The sequence below is a fragment of the Hyla sarda genome, chromosome 3, assembly GCF_029499605.1.
Source record: "Hyla sarda isolate aHylSar1 chromosome 3, aHylSar1.hap1, whole genome shotgun sequence".
In the NCBI taxonomy this organism is placed as follows: domain Eukaryota; kingdom Metazoa; phylum Chordata; class Amphibia; order Anura; family Hylidae; genus Hyla; species Hyla sarda.
The window spans coordinates 397,947,223-397,970,387 of record NC_079191.1 but is presented as its reverse complement, the minus strand read 5'-3'; the positions used below and the strand labels follow the sequence as shown (position 1 = coordinate 397,970,387).

Below are 23,165 nucleotides of genomic sequence, written 5' to 3'. Positions count from 1 at the left end.
ACAGACGGAGAGCGAGTCAGGTAGGGGAGCCGGGGTGCGCATCGCGAGCGGGCGCTACCCGCATCGCGAATCGCATCCCGGCTGGCAGCGGAATCGCAGCGCCCCGGGTCAGAGGACGTGACCGGAGCGCTGCCGCGGGGAGAGTGAAGCGAGCGCTCCGGGGAGGAGCGGGGACCCGGAGCGCTCGGCGTAACATATACTATGCATTACTTAGAAGTTTGATGAAAAAAATCACTTGGCAGGTTAGAATTTTTTGATTAGAATAATTTGCAACGTAGAGAATGGGTGAAAATTCCCATGGTACCTGGTCTTGACACATAGGAAATGCCCACTGAGCTTAGTGATCTTTACCAACTAGGACCAACAGCAATGATCAGTGGGGACCCAGACTGTGTCAAAACGGCAGTGGGAGGAGTGAGGAGGTAAGGAAGGCTTGCTTTACTTTTTCAACCAGTCTGCCTCTTGCAGTATAAATAAACAAAATACCACCGGACAATCTGGTTACAGTGAGGGCCATAAGGGCTCACTCATACTGCAGACATGCCGCTTGTAGCAGACGCCACTGAAATCATTACCGATACGACCGCACGGACGTGTGCCCGGAATGCACTCTGGCTGAATTCCGTCCAAAGAATGAACATGTTTATTCTTTGGGTGGACGTCCATTCCACTGGCTGAATAGCCACAGTGTGAATGGGCCTTAATGTTTCTTAAGACTTATCTCAGATATTTTTGAGTATTCATAGCATCTCCCCATTGCAATAATATAAATGCACCTTATTTTGCCCTTAGCTTTTGTACTTTACCAGGTTTCATTGTGTTAGTATGCTGCTAGTTTAGAGAAGTTTTAGAAGAAAATTCTTTGGTACTTGAGTTGTACAGGAAAAAAAAAAAACGTCTAGTCCTAGATACTGCTGGTCGAAGACACTATGCTGGCAGTGATGCGAGGACAACTTACGGTTAAAAGGTATATTGAAAGAATGAATGGCATGGAAGTAAAGTGTAAACACAAAGCTGTCTGCCAAGATGGAATACCGTCCAGAACAGATATTGCCTTATAATGGAGTTTGAGAGAATTGAATTGTACCCTTTTCTTCTGGATAGAAAGCCGAGAGCTAAATTCATCTTTCGGCATGATCCAAGAAAAGCCGACAATCCCAACATTTAGAGTTGAGCTTTATGAGAGCCGTGTGCATCTTTGTCCTTATTTCCAAGGATGGGGAGAACCTGGGGAGATGTCGTCTCCACAATGGAATCTAACAAGGAATGGGAGCACAAAGATTTGGGAGGTTAAAGGGTTTCCTATCCAAAGGATAGGAAATAAGATGTCTAACCGCAGGGGTCCTGCCACTGAGGACCCCGGCAATCTCCAGGCTGGCAGTGGCAGCGTCCGGATCACGGAAGCTTGGAGTGTCCGCATTTGTGATGTCACGCCATGCCCCCTCCATTCATATCTATTGGAGGGGGCGTGCTCTCTAGTACAGTGGAGGGGGTGTGGTGTCTGTGTTCGCCAGTCATTGGGCACAGAGCGGAGTTCGCTCCATGCACCGAATGACAGAGGTGCTGCAGCAGAGATCCCCACAATTAGACATCTTATCCCCCATCCTTTAGATAGGAAATAAGATGTTTTCAGCGGAGTGCCCCTTTAACCCCTTAACGACGCAGGACGTATATTTACGTCCTGCGCCGGCTCCCGCGATATGAAGCGGGATCGCGCCGCGATCCCGCATCATATCACGTCGGTCCCGGCGCTAATCAACGGCCGGGACCCGCGGCTAATACCACACATCGCCGATCGCGGCGATGTGCGGTATTAACCCTTTAGAAGCGGCGGTCAAAGCTGACCGCCGCTTCTAAAGTGAAAGTGAAAGTGACCCGGCTGCTCAGTCGGGCTGTTCGGGACTGCCGCGGTGAAATCGCGGCGTCCCGAACAGCTGATCGGACACTGGGAGGGCTCTTACCTGCCTCCCCGGTGTCCGATCGACGAATGACTGCTCCGTGCCTGAGATCCAGGCAGGAGCAGTCAAGCGCCGATAATGCTGATCACAGGCGTGTTAATGCACGCCAGTGATCAGCATAGGAGATCAGTGTGTGCAGTGTTATAGGTCCCTATGGGACCTATAACACTGCAGAAAAAATGTTAAAAAAAAAGTGTTAATAAAGGTCATTTAACCCCTTCCCTAATAAAAGTTTGAATCACCCCCCTTTTCCCATAAAAAAAATAAAACAGTGTAAAAAAAAATAAAAAATAAACATATGTGGTATCGCCGCGTGTGTAAATGTCCGAACTATAAAAATATATCATTAATTAAGCCGTACGGTCAATGGCGTACGCGCAAAAAAATTCCAAAGTCCAAAAAAGCGTATTTTGGTCACTTTTTATACCATTAAAAAATGAATAAAAAGTGATCAAAAAGTCCGATCAAAACAAAAATCATACCGATAAAAACTTCAGATCACGGCGCAAAAAATGAGTCCTCATACCACCCCTTACATGGAAAAATAAAAAAGTTATAGGGGTCAGAAGATGACATTTTTAAACGTATAAATTTTCCTGCATGTAGTGCGACAAAATCAAACCTATATAAGTAGGGTATCATTTTAACCGTATGGACCTACAGAATAATTATAAGGTGTAATTTTTACCGAAATATGCACTGCGTAGAAACAAAAGCCCCCAAAAGTTACAAAATGGCGTATTTTTTTCGATTTTGTCGCACAATGATTTTTTTTTCCATTTCGCCGTGCATTTTTGGGTAAAATGACTAATGTCACTGCAAAGTATAATTGGCTACGCAAAAAATAAGCCATAATATGGATTTTTAGGTTGAAAATTGAAAGGGTTATGATTTTTAAAAGGTAAGGAGGAAAAAATGAAAGTGCAAAAACGGAAAAACCCTGAGTCCTTAAGGGGTTAAGCAGCTTCAGAAAGCCACCTCATTTTTATCATTGTGATAGGTTCCCTCTTCTTGGTATATTCTACTAAACCAGACAGTGTCTTCTACTTGCCAAACTATGGAGATATTATTGTTTAACAAGTACCAGGACGAAACGGAGGGGATGGGATATTTTTTGCCTCCCACATTCACTTCTATATATCCAGTTTTATCAACATGTTTACCGTCAAAAATAGATCTCAGGGGAAAGCTATAGATCAGTGGTCTTCAACCTGTGGACCTCCAGATGTTGCAAAACTACAACTCTCAGCATGCCCAGACAGCCATCGGCTGTCCGGGCATGCTGGGAGTTGTAGTTTTGCAACATCTGGAGGTCCGCAGGTTGAAGACCACTGCTACTGGGGAAGAAAATATCCACATCTTCTTTTCTTCTATTGATGTAGAAATACAGAAAGTCCTGAAATGTCCAGCAGCTCGCATGCTAGCGAGCGTTTTCACACCCCCTCAGAATTAGCGTCCACATGGCCAGGAACACACCGTCCAGCAAGAAGCAAGTCTGGCATGGAAGGATCTAAAGACACCGAGTGGAATAACCTCTGAGCAGTCTATTGAGCTCCGGGTGATTATGTTCTGTATATCTCTCTGCTATTTTGCACATGGATAAATTTGGAGATAAAGAACTTTTTAAGTGCAATTCCCAGTCTATGTCTGTTTCTACATATATATGACTTGGGTTCAAATCCCACTAAGGACAACAATAAATAAAGTGTTATTATTATTATAACGTCAGCAGAGAGAACTGTGCTCGTGATGTCATCAGAGAGCGTTCCAAAATGAAAAGAATTTCCTCTATAGTATTCAGCAGCTAATAAGTACAGGAATGATTAAGATTTTTTTAATAGAAATAATTTACAAATATGTTTAACTTTCTGCCACCAGTTGATTTAAAAGACTGTACCCCTTTAAAATTGCAGACTGGAGTAAGTGCTGCCTGTCTTCTTCCTCTAAGATGAAAATATATTGATAAACAAGTGACTTACTACATAGTAAGAGCTGCGGATCTAACAACATTACATTAACATAGGGCATATTATTTTTAAAAAAATGGACCGTCTACTACTAGATGTATCATTGTCTGGATGGAAAAGAAAAACTTTTATTTATTGTCGTTTCAAAAGAAAATGTTGAAAAAAAATGTTGGTTGTAACACTTTGTGATATAAAATGGGTTTTATGCTATAGATTTGTATGGTGTATGGCAGTTTTTCCTAACCAGGGTGCCTCCAGCTGTTGCAAAACTACAACTAATAGCATGCCCGGGAATGCTGTGAGTTGTAGTTTTGCATTCTGGGAGTTGTAGTTCTGAAACAGCCGGAGGGACCCTGTTGGGAATCACTGGTCTATATATAAAATGGGTTTTCCCCTATCGATGGGTATGACCTAGTGCAGTGTTTCCCAAAAAGGGTAACTAGGGGTAGGGGTAGTCGTTTTGCACTAGCTGGAGGCACCTTGTTGGGAAGCACTGGTCTATGATTTAGGGCCCTTCCTCTGCGACTTCTACCTTTCTATCGAGAGAGCTGGGGTGCTGCCACATCCACATAAAGAATGAAAGAAGTGGATATATATATATATATATATATATATATATATATATATATATATATTTAAACCTAATGGGGTTGTGCCACTGTATTGGGGAACACCATGGTATGGGTTATTTGACTTATTTTGGCTATTGGATCTGAATAGTAAAGTTATTTTCAAATTATACAAGAGTTATACATCGGGGATGCCAGGCCAGTCATATGGAGGGACAGCCATGGGGGAATTCCCAGGACTGCACCCCTGCAAATCTGTGACTGAGACAGTTTTTAATACCGCCACCTGATGAATGACGCTCATGCTGCTCTAGGCACTTGGACTAAATATGCCCCATTAGGGTGATTCCACAAGTGTCTGAATTTTTTAAGCAAATCTGTCACAAATATTCAATTACATTACATGCAGATTTTTTTTGCAGATTCACAGTGGATCTCACCCCTATACATGGAAAGTGATAATCTACAACACAATGATCCTTTAAACATACCAGGAAAGGTTAAAGGACCTTAAAGGGGTATTCCGTTGTTAAACATCTTATCCCCTATCCAAAGGATAGTGGATGAGATTTCTGATCACGGGGGACCCGCCCCTGGGGACCCCCGCGATCCTCCCCTGCAGCAGCCCGGTACCTCAGCAGCCCGGAGCTAAGTTTTCTCTGAGGCTAATGACGGGCGGTGCAGGGGATGGAGCATCGTGACGTAATGGCCCCGCCCCCTTGTGACATCACATCCTCCTCCCTCAATGCAAGTCTATGGAAGGGGCGTCAGGCCCCCTCCCATAGACTTGTATTGAGGGAACAGGGCATGACGTCACGAGGGGGCTGGCCATCACGATGCCCCATCCCCTGCACCGCCCGTCATCAGCCTCAGAGAAAGCTTAACTCCGGGCTGCTGAGGTATGGGGCTGCTGCAGGGGGGATCCCGGGGGTCCCCAGCGGCGAGCCCCCGGCGATAAGACATCTTATCCCCTATCCTTTGGTACCCCTTTAACATGTATAGCTTGGAAGAAAGAAGAGACAGAGGAGATGTGATAGAAACATTTATATACATAGGGTCAATACAGTCAAAGAAGAGAATATATTTAAAAGAAGAAAAATTACCACAAGAGGACGTAGTTTTAAATTAGAGGAGAAAGGACTAAAAGTAATATTAGTGTAGTTCATAATACAAAGTTAGTGTAGTTCATAATATAGTGTCTGCAACTGTGTTTCATGGTGGTCTTGTAATTCTTCCGTGATTTTTGTCCCAAAGTTTATTTTTAGCAGCATACAAAATGAGTATCATCTCAGGTTTTCCCAGGTTGCAGTTCGGCCCAAGACATTACATCGCTAGTCAGGTGATGAGGGAGACTGTCTTTGCTTTCATGGGTGAAGCGACTGCTGGGTGGGAGGGAGATCATTCTGCAAGTAATTGTATTTTTGAAACAGTTGGAGGCACCCTGGTTAGAAAACATTGGTCTTTTGCATGTAATGCAGCTCATTTGTGCTTCAATGGGTGAGGTGGCTGATGTGTGGAAGGGTGAAAGGGACCTTGTGGTGTCCCAGCATCAAAGGATTTCCTGTGGGCTAAAGATTGCCTCGGGCATCCCTGCTGTTTACATATTAGGCCCGCTGCTCTATTGTTTAACCTATGAAAATGTGAATCATTGTTATGCTGTGATATGTGCTAATTTATGTACTGTACCCTTAAGGGCTTGTGGCAGAGTGACCTGGGGACCCTGTTACCCAATAGGAGACCCCTAAATCACCCCCTATATGGTATGTGTGTGTGTGGGGGGGGGGGGGGGGGGGCAGAGAAAGAGGGAGAGAGAGACAGGGAGTTCAGCTTGTGCTGGGTCAGAGGAGTCAGAGGAGAGTGTGTTCCAGCTTGTAAGCTGTGTTACCAAGAGGAAAAGGGAGAAGAGAAGTCTACTAAACTCCACAGCCATGCCAAATCTCAGGAAGCCCCAGTGCGCAGATGATTTGTCAAAGCCTGGCCGTAAGGAAAGTACTTGGGATAATCTCAGCAGCGTGTGCTGCTTCTTATCTTAATTATGCATCCATTAGCCACTACAACTCCCAGCAAGACTACTGGCTCCCTGGGTTCCACTCTACACATGTATGTACAGAAGTCTCTATGGTTTAAGTTCTGCTACCTCCTGCAAAGTAAAGAGACAATTATCCTTAACCTGGCATCGGTGTATTTATTACCCTGGACCTGGCCCAGGAAAAACTGTCAAATGCTCGGACAGTGTAGGTTAACAGTGCCCTGGCATCACAAACATATCCAAATAACATGCACACAGTACTCCTAATTGGGCACCACAACCCCACACTTACAAACAAGAAATCATGGGACTTGTAGTTCAAGGGAGGAAACTGCAACAGGAAATATCCAGTTCACAAAAGATAGCCACAGCCTTATGGTAATCTCACAACATAGTCATTTAACCCCAAGACAAGCACAGATCCTTCCTAAGCATGTCCATTACTGTCTGGAAGGTAAGTACTAAAAACTAAATCTTTTGTAAAATTCCAGGAAATGTGTACCTGCCCTGCGACCATTTAATTAATGTTGTGCTCCTACACATTACTAGCACACAAAAAGTTGTGTACAAATATGCTTCACCTACACCTACAATGATAAATTCTCCCCCAACATCACTTCTTCTGTGCAATAAGCAATCATTTTCAGGACCGGTGGGGCTCCCAGAGTTAAGACCCCCCCCCACTGATCATGAAGTAATGGCATATCCTAGTGACATGCAAATCAGGTAATGATACCCCTTCAAACTGCACCTTTCAGCCAACTATACTATGCATTACTTAGAAGTTTGATGAAAAAAATCACTTGGCAGGTTAGAATTTTTTGATTAGAATAATTTGCAACGTAGAGAATGGGTGAAAATTCCCATGGTACCTGGTCTTGACACATAGGAAATGCCCACTGAGCTTAGTGATCTTTACCAACTAGGACCAACAGCAATGATCAGTGGGGACCCAGACTGTGTCAAAACGGCAGTGGGAGGAGTGAGGAGGTAAGGAAGGCTTGCTTTACTTTTTCAACCAGTCTGCCTCTTGCAGTATAAATAAACAAAATACCACCGGACAATCTGGTTACAGTGAGGGCCATAAGGGCTCACTCATACTGCAGACATGCCGCTTGTAGCAGACGCCACTGAAATCATTACCGATACGACCGCACGGACGTGTGCCCGGAATGCACTCTGGCTGAATTCCGTCCAAAGAATGAACATGTTTATTCTTTGGGTGGACGTCCATTCCACTGGCTGAATAGCCACAGTGTGAATGGGCCTTAATGTTTCTTAAGACTTATCTCAGATATTTTTGAGTATTCATAGCATCTCCCCATTGCAATAATATAAATGCACCTTATTTTGCCCTTAGCTTTTGTACTTTACCAGGTTTCATTGTGTTAGTATGCTGCTAGTTTAGAGAAGTTTTAGAAGAAAATTCTTTGGTACTTGAGTTGTACAGGAAAAAAAAAAAACGTCTAGTCCTAGATACTGCTGGTCGAAGACACTATGCTGGCAGTGATGCGAGGACAACTTACGGTTAAAAGGTATATTGAAAGAATGAATGGCATGGAAGTAAAGTGTAAACACAAAGCTGTCTGCCAAGATGGAATACCGTCCAGAACAGATATTGCCTTATAATGGAGTTTGAGAGAATTGAATTGCACCCTTTTCTTCTGGATAGAAAGCCGAGAGCTAAATTCATCTTTCGGCATGATCCAAGAAAAGCCGACAATCCCAACATTTAGAGTTGAGCTTTATGAGAGCCGTGTGCATCTTTGTCCTTATTTCCAAGGATGGGGAGAACCTGGGGAGATGTCGTCTCCACAATGGAATCTAACAAGGAATGGGAGCACAAAGATTTGGGAGGTTAAAGGGTTTCCTATCCAAAGGATAGGAAATAAGATGTCTAACCGCAGGGGTCCTGCCACTGAGGACCCCGGCAATCTCCAGGCTGGCAGTGGCAGCGTCCGGATCACGGAAGCTTGGAGTGTCCGCATTTGTGATGTCACGCCATGCCCCCTCCATTCATATCTATTGGAGGGGGCGTGCTCTCTAGTACAGTGGAGGGGGTGTGGTGTCTGTGTTCGCCAGTCATTGGGCACAGAGCGGAGTTCGCTCCATGCACCGAATGACAGAGGTGCTGCAGCAGAGATCCCCACAATTAGACATCTTATCCCCCATCCTTTAGATAGGAAATAAGATGTTTTCAGCGGAGTGCCCCTTTAACCCCTTAACGACGCAGGACGTATATTTACGTCCTGCGCCGGCTCCCGCGATATGAAGCGGGATCGCGCCGCGATCCCGCATCATATCACGTCGGTCCCGGCGCTAATCAACGGCCGGGACCCGCGGCTAATACCACACATCGCCGATCGCGGCGATGTGCGGTATTAACCCTTTAGAAGCGGCGGTCAAAGCTGACCGCCGCTTCTAAAGTGAAAGTGAAAGTGACCCGGCTGCTCAGTCGGGCTGTTCGGGACTGCCGCGGTGAAATCGCGGCGTCCCGAACAGCTGATCGGACACTGGGAGGGCTCTTACCTGCCTCCCCGGTGTCCGATCGACGAATGACTGCTCCGTGCCTGAGATCCAGGCAGGAGCAGTCAAGCGCCGATAATGCTGATCACAGGCGTGTTAATGCACGCCAGTGATCAGCATAGGAGATCAGTGTGTGCAGTGTTATAGGTCCCTATGGGACCTATAACACTGCAGAAAAAATGTTAAAAAAAAAGTGTTAATAAAGGTCATTTAACCCCTTCCCTAATAAAAGTTTGAATCACCCCCCTTTTCCCATAAAAAAAATAAAACAGTGTAAAAAAAAATAAAAAATAAACATATGTGGTATCGCCGCGTGTGTAAATGTCCGAACTATAAAAATATATCATTAATTAAGCCGTACGGTCAATGGCGTACGCGCAAAAAAATTCCAAAGTCCAAAAAAGCGTATTTTGGTCACTTTTTATACCATTAAAAAATGAATAAAAAGTGATCAAAAAGTCCGATCAAAACAAAAATCATACCGATAAAAACTTCAGATCACGGCGCAAAAAATGAGTCCTCATACCACCCCTTACATGGAAAAATAAAAAAGTTATAGGGGTCAGAAGATGACATTTTTAAACGTATAAATTTTCCTGCATGTAGTGCGACAAAATCAAACCTATATAAGTAGGGTATCATTTTAACCGTATGGACCTACAGAATAATTATAAGGTGTAATTTTTACCGAAATATGCACTGCGTAGAAACAAAAGCCCCCAAAAGTTACAAAATGGCGTATTTTTTTCGATTTTGTCGCACAATGATTTTTTTTTCCATTTCGCCGTGCATTTTTGGGTAAAATGACTAATGTCACTGCAAAGTATAATTGGCTACGCAAAAAATAAGCCATAATATGGATTTTTAGGTTGAAAATTGAAAGGGTTATGATTTTTAAAAGGTAAGGAGGAAAAAATGAAAGTGCAAAAACGGAAAAACCCTGAGTCCTTAAGGGGTTAAGCAGCTTCAGAAAGCCACCTCATTTTTATCATTGTGATAGGTTCCCTCTTCTTGGTATATTCTACTAAACCAGACAGTGTCTTCTACTTGCCAAACTATGGAGATATTATTGTTTAACAAGTACCAGGACGAAACGGAGGGGATGGGATATTTTTTGCCTCCCACATTCACTTCTATATATCCAGTTTTATCAACATGTTTACCGTCAAAAATAGATCTCAGGGGAAAGCTATAGATCAGTGGTCTTCAACCTGTGGACCTCCAGATGTTGCAAAACTACAACTCTCAGCATGCCCAGACAGCCATCGGCTGTCCGGGCATGCTGGGAGTTGTAGTTTTGCAACATCTGGAGGTCCGCAGGTTGAAGACCACTGCTACTGGGGAAGAAAATATCCACATCTTCTTTTCTTCTATTGATGTAGAAATACAGAAAGTCCTGAAATGTCCAGCAGCTCGCATGCTAGCGAGCGTTTTCACACCCCCTCAGAATTAGCGTCCACATGGCCAGGAACACACCGTCCAGCAAGAAGCAAGTCTGGGATGGAAGGATCTAAAGACACCGAGTGGAATAACCTCTGAGCAGTCTATTGAGCTCCGGGTGATTATGTTCTGTATATCTCTCTGCTATTTTGCACATGGATAAATTTGGAGATAAAGAACTTTTTAAGTGCAATTCCCAGTCTATGTCTGTTTCTACATATATATGACTTGGGTTCAAATCCCACTAAGGACAACAATAAATAAAGTGTTATTATTATTATAACGTCAGCAGAGAGAACTGTGCTCGTGATGTCATCAGAGAGCGTTCCAAAATGAAAAGAATTTCCTCTATAGTATTCAGCAGCTAATAAGTACAGGAATGATTAAGATTTTTTTAATAGAAATAATTTACAAATATGTTTAACTTTCTGCCACCAGTTGATTTAAAAGACTGTACCCCTTTAAAATTGCAGACTGGAGTAAGTGCTGCCTGTCTTCTTCCTCTAAGATGAAAATATATTGATAAACAAGTGACTTACTACATAGTAAGAGCTGCGGATCTAACAACATTACATTAACATAGGGCATATTATTTTTTAAAAAATGGACCGTCTACTACTAGATGTATCATTGTCTGGATGGAAAAGAAAAACTTTTATTTATTGTCGTTTCAAAAGAAAATGTTGAAAAAAAATGTTGGTTGTAACACTTTGTGATATAAAATGGGTTTTATGCTATAGATTTGTATGGTGTATGGCAGTTTTTCCTAACCAGGGTGCCTCCAGCTGTTGCAAAACTACAACTAATAGCATGCCCGGGAATGCTGTGAGTTGTAGTTTTGCATTCTGGGAGTTGTAGTTCTGAAACAGCCGGAGGGACCCTGTTGGGAATCACTGGTCTATATATAAAATGGGTTTTCCCCTATCGATGGGTATGACCTAGTGCAGTGTTTCCCAAAAAGGGTAACTAGGGGTAGGGGTAGTCGTTTTGCACTAGCTGGAGGCACCTTGTTGGGAAGCACTGGTCTATGATTTAGGGCCCTTCCTCTGCGACTTCTACCTTTCTATCGAGAGAGCTGGGGTGCTGCCACATCCACATAAAGAATGAAAGAAGTGGATATATATATATATATATATATATATATATATATATATATATATATATTTAAACCTAATGGGGTTGTGCCACTGTATTGGGGAACACCATGGTATGGGTTATTTGACTTATTTTGGCTATTGGATCTGAATAGTAAAGTTATTTTCAAATTATACAAGAGTTATACATCGGGGATGCCAGGCCAGTCATATGGAGGGACAGCCATGGGGGAATTCCCAGGACTGCACCCCTGCAAATCTGTGACTGAGACAGTTTTTAATACCGCCACCTGATGAATGACGCTCATGCTGCTCTAGGCACTTGGACTAAATATGCCCCATTAGGGTGATTCCACAAGTGTCTGAATTTTTTAAGCAAATCTGTCACAAATATTCAATTACATTACATGCAGATTTTTTTGCAGATTCACAGTGGATCTCACCCCTATACATGGAAAGTGATAATCTACAACACAATGATCCTTTAAACATACCAGGAAAGGTTAAAGGACCTTAAAGGGGTATTCCGTTGTTAAACATCTTATCCCCTATCCAAAGGATAGTGGATGAGATTTCTGATCACGGGGGACCCGCCCCTGGGGACCCCCGCGATCCTCCCCTGCAGCAGCCCGGTACCTCAGCAGCCCGGAGCTAAGTTTTCTCTGAGGCTAATGACGGGCGGTGCAGGGGATGGAGCATCGTGACGTAATGGCCCCGCCCCCTTGTGACATCACATCCTCCTCCCTCAATGCAAGTCTATGGAAGGGGCGTCAGGCCCCCTCCCATAGACTTGTATTGAGGGAACAGGGCATGACGTCACGAGGGGGCTGGCCATCACGATGCCCCATCCCCTGCACCGCCCGTCATCAGCCTCAGAGAAAACTTAACTCCGGGCTGCTGAGGTATGGGGCTGCTGCAGGGGGGGATCCCGGGGGTCCCCAGCGGCGAGCCCCCGGCGATAAGACATCTTATCCCCTATCCTTTGGTACCCCTTTAACATGTATAGCTTGGAAGAAAGAAGAGACAGAGGAGATGTGATAGAAACATTTATATACATAGGGTCAATACAGTCAAAGAAGAGAATATATTTAAAAGAAGAAAAATTACCACAAGAGGACGTAGTTTTAAATTAGAGGAGAAAGGACTAAAAGTAATATTAGTGTAGTTCATAATACAAAGTTAGTGTAGTTCATAATATAGTGTCTGCAACTGTGTTTCATGGTGGTCTTGTAATTCTTCCGTGATTTTTGTCCCAAAGTTTATTTTTAGCAGCATACAAAATGAGTATCATCTCAGGTTTTCCCAGGTTGCAGTTCGGCCCAAGACATTACATCGCTAGTCAGGTGATGAGGGAGACTGTCTTTGCTTTCATGGGTGAAGCGACTGCTGGGTGGGAGGGAGATCATTCTGCAAGTAATTGTATTTTTGAAACAGTTGGAGGCACCCTGGTTAGAAAACATTGGTCTTTTGCATGTAATGCAGCTCATTTGTGCTTCAATGGGTGAGGTGGCTGATGTGTGGAAGGGTGAAAGGGACCTTGTGGTGTCCCAGCATCAAAGGATTTCCTGTGGGCTAAAGATTGCCTCGGGCATCCCTGCTGTTTACATATTAGGCCCGCTGCTCTATTGTTTAACCTATGAAAATGTGAATCATTGTTATGCTGTGATATGTGCTAATTTATGTACTGTACCCTTAAGGGCTTGTGGCAGAGTGACCTGGGGACCCTGTTACCCAATAGGAGACCCCTAAATCACCCCCTATATGGTATGTGTGTGTGGGGGGGGGGGGGCAGAGAAAGAGGGAGAGAGAGACAGGGAGTTCAGCTTGTGCTGGGTCAGAGGAGTCAGAGGAGAGTGTGTTCCAGCTTGTAAGCTGTGGTACCAAGAGGAAAAGGGAGAAGAGAAGTCTACTAAACTCCACAGCCATGCCAAATCTCAGGAAGCCCCAGTGCGCAGATGATTTGTCAAAGCCTGGCCGTAAGGAAAGTACTTGGGATAATCTCAGCAGCGTGTGCTGCTTCTTATCTTAATTATGCATCCATTAGCCACTACAACTCCCAGCAAGACTACTGGCTCCCTGGGTTCCACTCTACACATGTATGTACAGAAGTCTCTATGGTTTAAGTTCTGCTACCTCCTGCAAAGTAAAGAGACAATTATCCTTAACCTGGCATCGGTGTATTTATTACCCTGGACCTGGCCCAGGAAAAACTGTCAAATGCTCGGACAGTGTAGGTTAACAGTGCCCTGGCATCACAAACATATCCAAATAACATGCACACAGTACTCCTAATTGGGCACCACAACCCCACACTTACAAACAAGGAATCATGGGACTTGTAGTTCAAGGGAGGAAACTGCAACAGGAAATATCCAGTTCACAAAAGATAGCCACAGCCTTATGGTAATCTCACAACATAGTCATTTAACCCCAAGACAAGCACAGATCCTTCCTAAGCATGTCCATTACTGTCTGGAAGGTAAGTACTAAAAACTAAATCTTTTGTAAAATTCCAGGAAATGTGTACCTGCCCTGCGACCATTTAATTAATGTTGTGCTCCTACACATTACTAGCACACAAAAAGTTGTGTACAAATATGCTTCACCTACACCTACAATGATAAATTCTCCCCCAACATCACTTCTTCTGTGCAATAAGCAATCATTTTCAGGACCGGTGGGGCTCCCAGAGTTAAGACCCCCCCCACTGATCATGAAGTAATGGCATATCCTAGTGACATGCAAATCAGGTAATGATACCCCTTCAAACTGCACCTTTCAGCCAACTATACTATGCATTACTTAGAAGTTTGTTGAAAAAAATCACTTGGCAGGTTAGAATTTTTTGATTAGAATAATTTGCAATGTAGAGAATGGGTGAAAATTCCCATGGTACCTGGTCTTGACACATAGGAAATGCCCACTGAGCTTAGCGATCTTTACCAACTAGGACCAACAGCAATGATCAGTGGGGACCCAGACTGTGTCAAAACGGCAGTGGGAGGAGTGAGGAGGTAAGGAAGGCTTGCTTTACTTTTTCAACCAGTCTGCCTCTCGCAGTATAAATAAACAAAATACCACCGGACAATTTGGTTACAGTGAGGGCCATAAGGGCTCACTCATACTGCAGACATGCCGCTTGTAGCAGACGCCACTGAAATCATTACCGGACGGCACGAACGTGTGCCCGGAATGCACTCTGGCAGAATTCCGTCCAAAGAATGAACATGTTTATTCTTTGGGTGGACGTCCATTCCACTGGCTGAATAGCCACAGTGTGAATGGGCCTTAATGTTTCTAAGACTTATCTCAGATATTGTTTTCCTACATAACATCTCCCCATTGCAATAATATAAATGCATCTAATTTTGCCCTTAGCTTTTGTTCTTTACCAGGTTTCATTGTGTTAGTATGCTGCTAGTTTAGAGAAGTTTTAGAAGAAAATTCTTTGGCACTTGAGTTGTACAGGAAAAAGAAAACGTCCAGTCCTAGATACTGCTGGTCGAAGACACTATGCTGGCAGTGATGCGAGGACAACTTACGGTTAAAAGGTATATTGGAAGAATGAATGGCATGGAAGTAAAGTGTAAACACAAAGCTGTCTGCCAAGATGGAATACTGTCCAGAACAGATATTGCCTTATAATGGAGTTTGTGAGAATTGAATTGTACCCTTTTCTTCTGGATAGAAAGCCGAGAGCTAAATTCATCTTTCGGCATGATCCAAGAAAAGCCGACAATCCCAACATTTAGAGTTGAGCTTTATGAGAGCCGTGTGCATCTTTGTCCTTATTTCCAAGGATGGAGAGAACCTGGGGAGATGTCATCTCCACAATGGAATCTAACAAGGAATGGGAGCACAAAGATTTGGGAGGTTAAAGGGGTACTCTGCTGAAAACATCTTATCCCCTATCCAAAGGATAGGAAATAAGATGTCTAACCGCGGGGGTCCTGCCACTGAGGACCCCGGCAATCTCCAGGCTGGCAGTGGCAGCGTTTGGATCACGGAAGCTTGGAGCGTCCGCGTTTGTGACGTCATGCCATGCCCCCTCCATTCATATCTATTGGAGGGGGCGTGCTCTCTAGTACAGTGGAGGGGGTGTGGTGTCTGTGTTCGCCAGTCATTGGGCACAGAGCGGTGTTTGCTCCATGCACCGAATGACAGAGGTGCTGCAGCAGAGATCACGGGGGTCCCCAGTGGTGGGAACCCCACAATTAGACATCTTATCCCCCATCCTTTAGATAGGAAATGAGATGTTTTCAGCGGAGTGCCCCTTTAAGTAGCTCCTGAAAGCAACCTCATTTTTATCATTGTGATAGGTTCCCTCTTCTTGGTATATTCTACTAAACCAGACAGTGTCTTCTCCTGGCCAAACTATGGAGATATTATTGTTTAGCAGGTACCAGGACGGAACGGAGGGAAGGGGATATTTTTTGCCTCCCACATTCACTTCTATATATCCAGTTTTATCAACATGTTTACCGTCAAAAATAGATCTCAGGGGAAAGCTATAGATCAGTGGTCTTCAACCTTAGGACCTCCAGATGTTGCAAAACTACAACTCCCAGCATGCTCGGACAGCCATCGGCTGTCCGGGCATGCTGGGAGTTGTAGTTTTGCAACATCTAGAGGTCCGCAGGTTGAAGAACACTGCTACTGGGGAAGAAAATAACCACATCTTCTTTTCTTCTATTGATCACTTCATGGTGTAGAAATTCAACAAGTTCAGCAATTTCGACTTTACTCACTTCTGCTTTACTGTTTACAGTTAAAAAAAAATCTACTTTTGTTTCCTTATCAGCTAAGTTTCTGTATATACTGTACCCGACAGGATGGAACCCATTGACGTAAGAAAAAATAAGAATAACAACAACAGCATCACATGGAAGTTAAAGGGGTACTCCAGTGAAAACCTTTTTTCTTTTAAATCGACTGGTGGCAGAAAGTTAAACCTATTTGTAAATTACTTCTATTAAAAAATCTTAATCCTTCCAGTACTTATTAGCTGCTGAATGCAACAGAGGAAATTCCTTTCTTTTTGGAACACTGATGACATCACGAGCACAGTGCTCTCTGCTCTCTCTGTCCATTTTAGCAACCATGCATAGCAGATGTATTCTAAGGGCAGCATGGTGGCTCAGTGGTTAGCACTGCTGCCTTGCAGTGCTGGGGACTTGGTCTCAAATCCCACTAAGGACAACAATAAATAAAGCGTTATTATTATTATTATTATAACGTCAGCAGAGAGAACTGTGCTCATGATGTCATCAGAGAGCATTCCAAAAAGAAAAGAATTTCCTCTGTAGTATTCAGCAGCTAATAAGTACAGGAAGGATTAAGATTTTTTTAATAGAAGTAATTTCAAATATGGTTAACTTTCTGCCACCAGTTGATTTAAAAGAAAAAAGGTTTTCACCAGAGTACCCCTTTAAAATTGCAGACTGGAGTACGTGCTGCCTGTCTTCTTCTTCCTCTGAGATGAAAATATATTGACATACAAGTGACTTACTACATAGTAAGAGCTGCGGATCTAACAACATTACATTAACATAGGGGATATTATTTTTTAAAAAATGGACCGTCTACTACTAGATGTATCATTGTCTGGATGGAAAAAAAAAACTTTTATTTATTGTCGTTTCAAAAGAAAATGTTGAAAAAAAATGTTGGTTGTAAAACTTTGTGATATAAAATGGGTTTTATGCTATAGATTTGTATGGTCTATGGCAGTTTTTCCTAACCAGGGTGCCTCCAGCTGATGCAAAACTACAACTAATAGCATGCCCGGGAATGCTGTGAGTTGTAGTTTTGCATTCTGGGAGTTGTAGTTCTGAAACAGCCGGAGGGACCCTGTTGGGAATCACTGGTCTATATATAAAATGGGTTTTCCCCTATCGATGGGTATGACCTAGTGCAGTGTTTCCCAAACAGGGTAACTAGGGGTAGGGGTAGTAGCTTTGCACTAGCTGGAGGCACCTTGTTGGGAAGCACTGGTCTATGATTTAGGGCCCTTCCTCTGCGACTTCTACCTTTCTATCGAGAGAGCTGGGATGCTGCTACATCCACATAAAGAATGAAAGAAGTGGATATATATATATATATATATATATATATATATATATATATATTATATTTAAATCTAATGGGGTTGTGCTACTGTATTAAGGAACACCATGGTATGGGTTATTTGACTTATTTTGGCTATGGGATCTGAATAGTAAAAAGTTATTTTCAAACTGTACAAGCGTTATACATCGGGGATGCCAGACCAGTCATATGGAGGGACAGCCATGGGGGAATTCCCAGGACTGCCACCCTGCAAATCTGTGACTGGGACAGTTTTTAATACCGCCACCTGATGAATGACGCTCATGCTGATCTAAGCACTTGGACTAAATATGCCCCATTAGGGTGATTCCACAAGTGTCTGAATTTTTTAAGCAAATCTGTCACAAATATTCAATTACATTACAAGCAGATTTTGTTGCAGATTCACAGTGGATCTCACCCTATACATAGAAAGTGATAATCTACAACACAATGATCCTTTAAACATACCAGGAAAGGTTAAAGGACCTTAAAGGGGTATTCCGTTGTTAGACATCTTATGCCCTATCCAAAGGATAGTGGATAAGATGTCTGATGGCGGGGGACCCGCCCCTGGGGACCTCCGCAATCCTCCCCTGCAGCAGCCCGGTACCTCAGCAGCCAGGAGCTAAGTTTTCTCTGAGGCTGATAACTGGCAGTGCAGGGGATGGAGCATCGTGACATAATGGCCCCGCCCCCTCGTGACATCGCATCCGCCTCCCTCAATGCAAGTCTATGAAAGGGGCGTCACGCCCCCTCCCATAGGCTTGTATTGAGGGAACAGGGCATGACGTCACGAGGGGGCGGGCCATGACGTCACAATGTCCCATCCCCTGCACCACCCGTCATCAGCCTCAGAGAAAACTTAGCTCCGGGCTGCTGAGGTATCGGGCTGCTGCAGGGGGGGATCACGGGGGTCCCCAGCGGCGAGCCCCCCGCGATAAGACATCTTATCCCCTATCCTTTGGTACCCCTTTAACATGTATAGCTTGGAAGAAAGAAGAGACAGAGGGGATATGATAGAAACATTTATATACATAGGGTCAATACAGTCAAAGAGGAGAATATATGTAAAAGAAGAAAAATTACCACAAGAGGACGTAGTTTTAAATTAGAGGAGAAAGGACTAAAAGTAATATTAGCATTACTTTACTGAGAGAGTAGTGGATGCATGGAATAGCCTTCCTGCAGAAGTGGTCGCTACAAATACAGTGAAGGAGTTTAAACATGCATGGGATAAGCATAAGGCTATCCTTCATATAAGATAGGGATAAGCAAAAGGCTATCCTTCATATAAGATAGGGATAAGCATAAGGCTATCCTTCATATAAGATAGAGATAGGCATAAGGCTATCCTTCATATAAGATAGGGATAAGCATAAGGCTATCCTTCATATAAGATAGGGATAAGCATAAGGCAATCCTTCATATAAGATATATATAGATAGGCATAAATCTATCCTTTATATAAGATAGGGATAAGCATAAGGCTATCCTTCATATAAGATAGAGATAGATATAAGGCTATCCTTCATATAAGATAGAGATAAGCATAAGGCTATCCTTCATATAAGATAGAGATAGGCATAAGACTATCCTTCATATAAGATAGGGATAAGCATAAGGCTATCCTTCATATAAGATAGGAATAAGCATAAGGCTATGCTTCATATAAGATATTTATAGATAGGCATAAGGCTATCCTTTATATAAGATAGAGATAAGCATAAGGCTATCCTTTATATAAGATAGAGATAGGCATAAGGCTATCCTTCATATAAGATAGAGATAGGCATAAGGTTATCATTTATATAAGATAGGGATAGGCATAAGGCTATCCTTCATATAAAATAGGGATAAGCATAAGGCTATCCTTCATATAAGATGGGGCCAGGGGCTATTGAGAGGATTCAGATTATTGGGCAGACTAGATGGGCCAAATGGTTCTTATCTGCCGACACATTTTATGTTTCTATGCTGCGGCTGCAATTCTGCAGGTAAATTACACAGAAGTTCTGACCCATATGGATGCACCCAGAAGATCTGTTTTTTCTCTAGTCCACATAATGGCGGTGGCAGCAGTTACATGAAAAATATATTTTTTATTTTTTTAAACTCACTGTCCCCCTCAAGACTGATGAGTGCCTTCTGGCAAATATAGCCCTGTAAGGGTCATGGGTCCCATGTTAAAAAAACTTTTTAAAATGTTTTATTTTTAATTTTTTTTTAACTGCATATGGCTCTATGGAATAGTGAAACACAATTCCATACAGCAAGCCCTGATATATATAATCCAAATGGAGGATAATATGACACAATATTGTCCTCCATAAGTCTATCCTTTACTATATACGCTAGGAGCTTTGCAGACATAAAAGGTATATGGGCGCTGCGAACACACTGTGAATAGAGCAGAGATACTGTATTAATGAAAAGAACTGAGGTAGTAATAGTAGTAGCTACAAAGTAGCACAGTAGAGGCTTTTCCAGTTTTTTACTTGACATTACTACAGCTTTTCCCACAATATAAGACAATTAACAATAGAATACAATACAAACAAGATATTACTGAATATACAAATAACTCCAACAGTCGGGAACAACCTATTCATGACATTATGTACAGGCTAAAAAAAGGGAAAGTCTTCTAAGTAACAGTTTAAGGTATATGTATAATAAAAAAATAAAAAATAAAATAATATTTATATATATATATATATATATATATAAATATTTATATATATATATTTTTTTTTTCTTTAAGCAGAATGTTCTCTTTAGTTGCTAAAGATACAATATCTACAAGGTATACCAGTTATTTCCACCGCATGTAGATCAGTGTTTTTCAACCAGGGTGCCTCCAGCTGTTGCAAAACTACAACTCCCAGCATGCAAGGACATGCTCGAAGTTGTAGTTTTGAAACAGCTGGAGGCACCCTGGTTGGGAAACACTGCACTAGATCACACCCATCTATAGGCAAAAACCTATGATGTAGATGAACAACGAATTAGCCCCATCCTATAGGACATCAAACTGTGGACATCCAGGTGTTGCAAAACATCAACTTCCAGCAGGCCTTGGCATGCTAGGAGTTGTAGTTTTCTAACATCTGGAGGACCACAGTTTGGAGACAATTGCTATAGGCTTTGCTGAAGTTAGGAAATAGTGTGGGAAAATAACGTTCAGCTACAACTATACGTGATCCCTAATGTGTGTTTAGATGGAAACCATAAAATAAAATGATCTGTTTTCAAATAAGGTAAGAAAAAATTAATAAATAAGTAAATGAATAAATAACCCCATTTTTTTATTTTATATTAGCAATGATAATATGATTATAATAGTAGATAATAATTATACTAATAATGATATTAATAATAATTAATTATGTAAATAATAAAATAATGATACTACTACTACTAATAATAATAACAATAATTAATTATTTAAATAATAAAGTAATACTACTACTAATAAAAATAATAATAATTAATTATTTAAATAATAAAATAATCATACTACTACTACTACTACTAATAATAACCATTATAATAAATTATTTAAATAATAAAATAATGATACTACTGCTACTACTACTACTAATAATAATAATACATTATTTAAATAATAAAATAATGATACTACTACTACTACTACTACTAATAATAATAATAAATAATAAATAATTATTTAAATAATAAAATAATGATACTACTACTAATAATAATAAATAATAATTAATTATTTAAATAATAAAATAATGATACTACTACTACTAATAATAATTATTATTATTATTTAAATAATAAAATAATGATACTACTACTACTACTACTACTAATAATAATAATAATAATAGTTAATAAAGCACAGACTATACATGATGCAAGGTAGAGGGAGCTCAGTGATATGAAGAGTCATGAGAATAAGTGCTACTGTAACCCTTTTACATTTTCAATGGTCTTACTCTGATCAATGCTATCTACTGTTGTACAGTGTTTCTCAGTGCTTCTTAGATGACCATGATAATACACATAACAAGTACCCCCTATGATCAGGGGTCTTCAACCTGCGGACCTCCAGATGTGGCAAAACTACAATTCCCAGCATGCCCGGACAGCCGTTGGCTGTCCGGGCATGCTGGGAATTGTAGTTTTGCCACATCTGGAGGTCCGCAGGTTGAAGACCACTACCCCATGTGCACCCTCATACTTACCATAGATTGTACTTACCATATTTTAATAACCTTTGCAGTAAATTCCCCTATACATCTTGTCAGTACTTGCTATATCTCTCAGCACTATCACTACCATGCAGAAGTGAGCCCTACAGTTCTAAGTATCTAAGTTGTATCTAAATTGTACCTATAGGTCTCAAACCTTTCTATAGCACCCTAAGGTGGTACAATAATAGACAATGCATGAAGAAAACGTAATGATACGTAAAAGTATACGTTGTAGGAAGAAGAAAACTTTACTAAGAGACTTTGCTCCATACAGCAAAATGAGGTCGAGTAACACAATTACCTGCGAATACAGTGAAATATTAGAGATGGTACTTACAGTTCTAGTCCAAGTGGACTGTATACAGCTGGAGACGGACACAGGAGGCTCGCCCTACTGCAGTTACACAGCTTGCAGGCATCAGTCATTTCTGAGCAGACAGGGTTCAGGTAACTCAAATGCAACATGAGGTAATAGAAAAGCAGGGTCTCCATGGTGAGATTGTCTTTAGGAGGTTAGTTGCTATTGTTATTTTGATTCCATTTTGTCTTTTGTCGTGTCCTTAACTTTTTCTTTTTTTTTTAGTTTGAAGTGAATTACAGCTGTGAGATGGAACAGTTTGTATTCCATGCAGGCAACGTGTTCCTATTTTTAGTCTGCATTTACACTGACTAACCGTGAGTCGTTGTCAGGGCTCCTCCTGTCTTTAACTTTGGAAAATTCTAATTTCACTCCCAGAAACACAATGACCCCCCCCCCAACACACACACACACACACACAAACACACACAAACAACACACACACACACACACACACACACACAAACACACACAAACAACACACACACACACACACACACAAACACACACACACACTAACTATCACCACTTACTATTTATTTACAGTACTGGGCATTTATTGTGCTAATCCATATATTTATTATTGCTGGATTAGGCTGAATGGTGTTTGTTGACTTTTGTTTCTAGTTTTAGGTTTGGTGGTTGGAGGAGAAGAAGAGGTTCTTACAAGATAGAAGAAGATAATTGATCATCTCGTCATGTCTATGGGAGGAGATGAGAGTCTAATATGAGAGTTCTTTCAAGACAGAAGAAAACTGGTCATCTCATCTTGTCTATATATGGTGACCCAGTATGAAATATCGTATACTGCCCATCCTGTCAGGCAGATGTTGCATTCAGTGTCCGTCTTGGGCCCACACTACTCCGGACTCAATATACAGTAATGTTATGCTATTGTTGTTCTGGAATTC

The 23,165-nt window shown here is 41.9% G+C and overlaps 1 protein-coding gene across 1 annotated transcript in view; it reads right to left on the bottom strand.

Moving 5' to 3' along the window:
- The window catches only part of LHCGR (luteinizing hormone/choriogonadotropin receptor), a 266,389-nt gene extending 243,834 nt beyond the window's left edge, over window positions 1-22,555 (bottom strand). The window contains exon 1 of the mRNA XM_056568064.1: window positions 22,234-22,555. Coding sequence (XP_056424039.1) covers window positions 22,234-22,388 — 155 coding nt within the window. The 5' untranslated portion in view covers window positions 22,389-22,555. The remainder of the gene's footprint in view (window positions 1-22,233) is intronic.
- Window positions 22,556-23,165: the final 610 nt, after the last annotated feature.